Raw genomic sequence first — 8,377 nt, 5'->3', positions numbered from 1 at the left:
GTAGTCTTGAGAAAGGCTCTATTGTTGAGCTGAAACGTTGTGATCACATGGGTGAATAAAATACCTTTTGGTAATTTTGTTTAACTTTTTTTTGAGTGTGCTTCTTTTTTGCGTTTTATTTTCTAGATAGATAAATCGACAGATAGATAGATAGATATGAGAGATAGATATGAGATATGAGAGATAGATATGAGAGAAAGATAATTTCCTGCTGCGGTGCCCCAAATACTCAGCAGTGAGGGAGACTGACTTCAGGAGACTGTCTGATCTCTGCCCAGACTTCACCTCCATGGAGGAGGAGGAGAGACTCTCCATACTGCTGGGGGAAGAGGAGAACACAGCGGCCATAGCAGCACAATATATTCCTGCCTGCCATAGACTGAGAGGAGCCTGATATACCATGGACTCCTATACCCCCACCCTGTATATGTCCCCATCCCCCAACCCTACCCAATTATTTCCCACTTGCTTTGGCAATGCTAAAATGTATTTAGTCCTGCCAATAAAGCTGATTTGATTTGATTTAGATAGAAAGATATGAGAGAGAGAGAGAGAGATAGATAGATAGATAGATAGATAGATAGATAGATAATAGATAGATATGAGATAGATAGATAGATAGATAGATAGATATGAGAAATAGATAGATATGAGAAATAGATAGATATGAGAGATAGATAGAAGATAGATAGATACTACTGATAAGATAGATACAGATGTAGCAATCCTCATCTTGAGTTAACAGTGGCAAGAAACTTTTAATTGATTTTTTTTTATGGCTTTTGTGATGTGATAAAACACAAGTTTATAAATGCACTATATATCTATATATATATATATATATATATATATAGATATAATATATATATATATACACAGACATACATATACACACAGGTGGAACAAACATTACCTTGACACTTAGCACATTAAACCATTGTTGCGGCAAACTGTAAAACGGGCACATCATACTGAAAAAGCCAACTGAACATTAAGTGTCACGTTAACATTTGCTGTATCTGTATCTATATAAAATAATAAATTCATTTAACTCTATGAGGTTGGTCTAAGGCGTAGATCTATCTGCGGCCCTATGTACATCACATGCGGAGTCCAGTGATCTCAGCTCTTCTACATGCCATGGATCACCAAGAAGCCCGGATTTGTTTTAAGATGTATTTACAAAAGGTAGAAAAAAAAGAATGTTTTTCAGCATCTAGTTTAAAGATGGCAGCCGTCTTACTTCCCTCTTCAAAAGAAATCAATGAGTAATCCATTAAGAAGCTTGTGCTATGGACACTTGATACACACAGCCGATAGCAGAGGGATACTGTTCAGTCTTAGTTTCTGGTTCATCCTGAGGCTTTTTGTTTTTTTTACAGGTCCAATGCAAATTTTGGACTTTTAATATAGAAAAGTTTTATGGAAGGTGTAGACCGGTACAATGAGGTACCCCCATCTCCTGATCCTAGGCCGAGTTCCTGGGTCAACACATGATGGGATATAGCCAAACTACAAGTAAAACCGCCCCAAATTGCATTGAAAAGTGGTCTTTATGGGGTAAAGGGGTGGTCTTCAAGTAGATGGTCAGTATGTTGGAGCTGAAAATCCGTCACAGGAAATCTGGTCTGGTTAAAGGGGTGGACTTCTCAAAGTGGTGGTCTTCTGGAAAGGTTACATTCTACAGAAATGTACAAAATTACAAAAAATAAAAATAAAAAAATAAGACCAGAAAAACATTCTACCATTGATTTACATAAAAGCCATAACTAAGAACACTGTAAATTGAATCCTGCCGAGGCGCCAAAATATGGCCCCGGACCAGTCTTTGTCTAGTTGTAGTATAGCATCTCTATACATTAATGGTATAAAATAACATAAATATGAAAAAACATATATAAGAAGAAGAATTTACTTGGGTTCCTGATGCTCCAGTTTATGCCCAATAATATGGAAAATGTAAAGATTTTTTTAACTGTTGGTTTCACACTGTAGGTATGTTGTCTATGACATGGAGATAATGATTCACCGTTGCGCGTACGTATCCTTATTGCCCCGCGCTATGACCTAACGCACGCTATTATTTACATTCGATAAGAGGAGCACTTGGTGTAAATCACGCTCTAGGCCGCCCGTATAATGCTAGCTATGTAAATGAGAGCTACTTATCAGAGGCCGGGAGGGGTAGGTGGCTGTATTCATTTTCTTATCCATTTTTCTAATGGATTTATAAGTGTACTTATACACAAAACAGGGAAATTGCTCTCCCTATAGATATACCAGACATTGAATTGAACGAAGCATTAAAAAAAATATAAAAAAACTGACTGACTATCTGATTCGGCAGCTACAAATTCCTCTGCACATCCCATGTCATCTGTCTGGGATGTCGAGAGCTTGCCAGACACCTCCCCGCACAAAATAAATATTACACTCATTTACGGCCCCTTATGAACAGGTTTACGTTGGGAAACAGTAATGCAGCCAAGTCAAAAACCTACATATGTTATACTAACTGATTTCCTCTCTTTCTACGTTATGGTGCATTTTATTTTATTTTTTATTTAAAATAATTTTTGATTCAAAATACAAACTTTTTAGTATTCCGAGGCCTGTTAAAAAAAAGAAAGATTTATTTTTTTATTTTATTTTTTATACATGGTTAAACAATTCCCAAATACTATTTTTTTTAAAATTGTGTGGCAATAAATAAATAAAAATAAATAAATAAATACAGTATTTATAAATATTTACACAAAATCAAGTCAGATGATGGTGATATTAAAGCTATTACTATTTCTTTAAAAAAAAAATTTTTCTCTTTAATGTGCAAAAAACCGTTGCCCCCCCCCCCGCCCCCCCCAGCTGCGTGTTCAGAAGTATGTGTGTATTTTGCACAAACCAAACGAGAAATGTTATTTCTGTGGCATAAACTTGGATGCGCTCCAGGCCTTCTATGCAGGTGTTGCCTGATAGGGAGTTAGAATTAATAACTTTAAAAAGTTTTTAAATGAAAAAAAAAATATATATATATATATTTAAAAAAAAAAAATTTTGCTAAAAGGATTTCCTTTCCAATCACGCTTTACTTAGCGGATAGCAATCTGTGGCATTTGAAAAAAGATAATTCTAATGCACCCTATACATAATTTACTAACTCGGTACAGGAAGCGGGGAATATCTGATGCTGCATTTGCGTTCAAGGATGTATTTCTCAAATATTATGAATGATTTGACATCAGAGGCTAAAATGCTGCAGACAAAATACTGTGGTAACAGATGTCTTGTGGCATTATTTTATTTTATATTTTTTCACGATAAACCTATCTACAGACGCGTGCGTGCATGTGAACAGACCTTGCTGTTACACCTGCTTGGTCGGAATAGCTCACGGATGGTGCAACGCAGAACCCGTCTGCCACATAGACACCTATAATCATAGCTGAAAATCCGAAGGGTATGTTCACACCCGGCAGAAGTTTCCTGACTGTAGGATGGGCGCTTGCAAAAAAAAAAATCCAGGCACTTTCACCCAACGCAACCCCATTGACATGAACAGACGTGATTTTCTCGGTGGAAACGCCGCGGCCGCCCCACGGTTACCGCGCAGTAGGACGCGGTTAAATGATTTCCTACCTATTGGAAGGGTCATCGATTAATTACCAGCGATGACAACTGTGAAACATAATGATCACAGATCCGTTTTTATCGCGGGTGACAATAAAGCGATGCAATCTTATTCTACGCTCCCCACCCGCAACGGCAAGGTGACAATTCAGAAGTAACGCATCGATGCTGTATCGGCCTGCAGTATGGACGTTCAGAGGGCGATATATGGACTTGTAAACTGAGTATGGTTTGTCCTGACAACACGATGCATCTCCCTTTTTGTCATTGAAGACATGTCCTCTGCTGGGACGTCACGAAGTAGCAAAAAATCGATAATGATTTCATAAGCTATGCAGATGCAGCAGAGCTGAATCAGTTCACCGTCTAGGTGTTGTGACGACTTCCTGCCATCCTATGCCAAATTGCTCATCGTCATCAAACTCAGCTCTGCTGCATCTACACGACATATACCAATAAATGTATCACAACTGGGCTTTGCATGGTTTAAGCAGAACAGGTAGGTTCATTTTAGGGATGAAATCCTATATAAATATATAATCCCCTATAGACCCGTGTCTATTCCCTAAAGCGGATTTCATGACAGCCTGCAATCAGGACGACACTTAACGCGACCATATGCTCTGTGCCCACTATACCGTCCTTCCACCTATACAACCATGTATACGTCCACGCGTACCACAGTCATAGTCCTAAATGACCCTTATAGGCATGCTGCCTATTTTAAGGAGCCATCGTAGGGTTAAAAACCAGCTCAAAGGAAGGAACACGTTTTACCACTGTATTCGCTTAAGATGCCAGTGGAGGAAACTCAATCTCGGGTGGATGGATCTGGAGAATATAATAAGGAAGAATCCACATCCAGCTGTGGCAAAACTACAACTCCCAGCATGCCCTGATAGCTGGTAGGCTGCCCATAGCACGATGGAAGTTGTATCTTTGCAATAACTGGAGAGCTACGAGTTTGACCTCCCTGACACGCAAGACAGTGAATGCAAGTAAGTACCATGGGGTGGATGGATCTGATTCGGGGGTTCTGCTGCGGTAACTCAGGGGTTAAATCTGTCATTGTATTATTGCAGCGCTGAACATCTCCCTCTTCTAGAATGAAAATGCTGATGGTCCCACCAGCAGATAAACTATAACTATCTACACGATCACTTTTAACCCTTACCAACCCATACATACAAAGGTTCAAGGGACCGCCATAGATATCAAAATGTATGGAAAATTAAAATTCATGTACCGTCCAGTAATCTCTGTTTATCCTAAGGATTTCCTAGAACATGGACCTAAATCAACTGGAATATGGATCTGTAATCATTATCCAAGCAACCGACTATTGCAATTAGAGGTCTGACGTCTATCAGCTACACTAGAGGCACAACGTGCTTGGACGCAGATGGGATTTTGTGAAAATTAAATTAATAAAATAAAATTAAAATAAAAAATGCTAGATAGATTGTATTCTGACCCGGCCGGGGCACTGACCAAAAAAAATGACGGACTGGTACAAAGCAGTCAGTGAGGCGAAGAGGATGACATTATAAAAAAAATGTGAAAAAATATAATAAAGTTTTATTATTTTTTTTTCACTTTTTTTATAATGTCATCCTCTTCGCCTCACTGATTGCTTGCTTACCGTTCAAAAACACTTTGCACCAGTCCGTCATTTTTTTGGTCAGTGCCCCGGCCGGGTCAGAATTCAATCTATCTAGCATTTTTTATTTTATAAAAGCCGGAGGATAATAGCCTGAGGATAATAAATAAATATACATATATATATATATATTTATTATTATTTTATTTAAAACATCTCCACTACAGAATATAGTGCTGTCTACCTAGTCAGCAGTATGCAATAGGATATTTTTCACACCAGTCTCTACATTTAATCGGTAGCCTCCCATAGAAAACACACACCCAAGCCCAGTACAGAATCAAAAACTGCAGTTTATTATTGTAGATTATTTTTTTTTTCTTTTTGATATGACCATAGAAGTGAAATGACAGAGCACAAAGTACAACACATGTCGTTAGTAACTCAAAAATATAAAACAATTTTGCACAGCAAAATATCGATAGACAAAAAAAAAACAAAAAAAAACATAATAGCTGACACGTATTTAAAATCTAAGATGGTAACTATTTGTAAAAGACATGTTATCAGTCCCTGATAATAAGATATATATATATATATTTTTATTTTTTTTCCTGGTTATTGCCTTTAAGACTTGTGGAATTTTTGAAGCTACAGAAAATCCAGTTCTGCACCAACAATATTATACTGTAAATAATAAAAAAAAAAACTGCATTATTTTAAAACTGTGCAGTAATGCCGTTTTTTCCTCGTTTATAACTGCTTACGTTTTGGATTAGCGTTCTAAACAGTTTTGCATTCGTATTATATGCTTGCAGGTTATATCTTAGTGCAATTCAGTCCCAAATACTTCAATTCTGAGAAAATGTAAAAAAAAAAAAATGAAGACAAAATTCAAAGCAAAAAAAAAAAAAAAAAAGACAATGTTTTTTTGTTTTTGTTTTAATGGAAATTACCCCTTAAATACTAAGAGTACTAACCCTTTTAATACTTTGGTTTTCTAATACAGTCAGTGGTAAAGCATGGGTTTAACATATACCCAACTTATATATAAGTTGCAAGCACATGCGTCTTAAAAAAAATTAAATAAAAAAAATCCCATAGCAATGTCTAACCCTCCAACATCACCAGAACAGACAATTTAGTGCATCAATCATTTTTTTAAAAAAAAACATAAAATGTTCTATACCTACAACAGAGCTAACTCGTTCCAATGAATCTAGGACATAGGATACATTGTAACCAGGTGACAGACTCCGCAAAAAAAACAAAAAAAAAGAATTAAGGAACAATATGTACTACAAACCCATAGCATTCCACATTCGATAGAAACCAAATGCAAAAAGGGCGACATTTTTTTATTCTTATTGTAAAAAATAAAAAATTTGCTTCAGACTGTCCTTAGCTCACAGCATTTAGTCCCAAGACGAGTTTACTTTGACAAGACATCTGTCCTTTCTACCAATCTTAATTTCGCCACCTTTTAAATAGGAAATTCCATTCTGTCATCTCGGAAGGGAAAGCAATCAGTGCATTCAAATAATAATAATAATAATAATATTAAAAATAATAAAATCGATGTTTTGCATATTTCGAAAAAAGCAGTTTCTTTTTTTTATAGCAGAGGCAAACTTTATTTAAAAGGGGAACTAGGTTGCACTTTTTTGTTTGCAACTCAAAAAAGTGATGAAGAACATAAAAAGAAAGATGAATGTCATGCCATATTTTTCCAGAAGTCCATTTTCCAAGCAAAAAAAACAAAAAAAAAAAACAAACAAAAAATAATAATTATACCGTACATGTCCAGCATGCAGGGCCTTCTTATTTATATAATGTCTCTTTTTTCCATAAAGTCTTATAACAATTACAGTTCTTTGTTGCCAAGACACAACAGCAAGCGTAATGCATGAGATGAGTATGGGATTTTTTTTTAAATGGCGGGCCAGTCTCATTCATTTTGAGGCCACAGAGTCATATGAAGTTGGATGCAGGCTTCATTTTGGCAGGTTGCTTTTTACATCCTCCTCCTCTTATTTATATATTTTTTTGTTTGTTTGTTTGTTTAAGTTCAGCAACTCTCAAAATTGATGAATTCAGCGAGATAGTCTAAAAATTCACATTTTTAAATTTTTATTTTTTTATTGCAAGCTCATATGAAGAACTCGGGGATGGCAACAATTCTCTGTTTTCTCTCTGGCTTTGACACAGCAAGCTCATAAACTCATGACCTTAAAAACAAAACAAATAGGAAGCGTAAAGTGGATGATAAATTGTCAAAGTGCAGTCTTCATATGAGTGCTTAGGGTTGACATGGGTGCAAGGCAAGCAAGGGGAGCAAAGTGATGACAGAGAAGTTCATGCAATCTTCATATCTCCCATGTTATTTCAGACCACTCCCCACCCCCCTCACAACCTTTAATGGCAATAACATAAATCACAGAACAATAAAGAATCAACATAATAAGGGTCACCACTTGTATAAAACACTGCAGTGCCCTAAATAGATATTGCATAGATAATTCAAGGGTGGTGGGGCTATCAAGAATATCAAACTTCAGAAGAACCAAGGTGTAGTTCCTTCTGTAGAGTAATTAAACATGGGAGTCATGAAATCGAACTTCCTCGTATCACTTTGTGCACCAAAGAGCAAAGTAATAGAAGATGTAATATAGGTTGCGTAATCAAGTGCAGAGAGGACACAAGAGGGGGCACATACTTAATGACAAGCCTACTGATGCAGTCGAGATAAGAGTGATGCACCGTAGAGGATGGAAAATGAATAAGATGGGTGAAGGTGTTCACTAACTTTCCTAAGTTTCATAGGAAGAAAGGGTTATGGGCAGGAGGAACCTACACAGCATCTTCAGAAGGGGGTGTTTCAGGAGTGGATGATTTTATCAGTAGAAATTGGTAGATAACATTGGCCATAGATGGGATGACTTGGAGAAATAGTCATGATGGTGTGAAGGACCATGTAAGATCCTTGATAGGGTGTAGATGACCACCATGATGGTCAATCATTTTGGTCTCTTGGGTCACATCCTTTGAAACATGTAGGGTTATTCACAAATTGTGAGAAGAGCCCACTGTGACCAATTTTATATTGCTTTTGGTTGTTGGATCTTATTGGAATGCCCCATGTATGGCCAA

At 36.8% G+C, this 8,377-nt stretch overlaps 1 protein-coding gene across 2 annotated transcripts in view; it reads right to left on the bottom strand.

Annotated features, from left to right (window-relative positions):
• Window positions 1-882: 882 nt before the first annotated feature.
• Window positions 883-8,377, bottom strand: part of MAF (MAF bZIP transcription factor) — a 10,043-nt gene continuing 2,548 nt past the window's right edge. The window contains exon 2 of one of the 2 annotated variants that reach the window (XM_040409105.1): window positions 883-1,681. In XM_040409105.1, coding sequence (XP_040265039.1) covers window positions 1,675-1,681 — 7 coding nt within the window. In that variant the 3' untranslated portion in view covers window positions 883-1,674. Of the gene's footprint in view, window positions 1,682-5,562; window positions 7,456-8,377 lie in introns of those variants that run through there. The other variant, XM_040409104.1, reaches the window with a different exon arrangement.

The sequence above is a fragment of the Bufo bufo genome, chromosome 10 (genome assembly GCF_905171765.1).
Source record: "Bufo bufo chromosome 10, aBufBuf1.1, whole genome shotgun sequence".
In the NCBI taxonomy this organism is placed as follows: Eukaryota; Metazoa; Chordata; class Amphibia; order Anura; family Bufonidae; genus Bufo; species Bufo bufo.
Note: the sequence above shows the minus strand (reverse complement) of the source record. Positions and strands in the feature narration are given on the sequence as shown.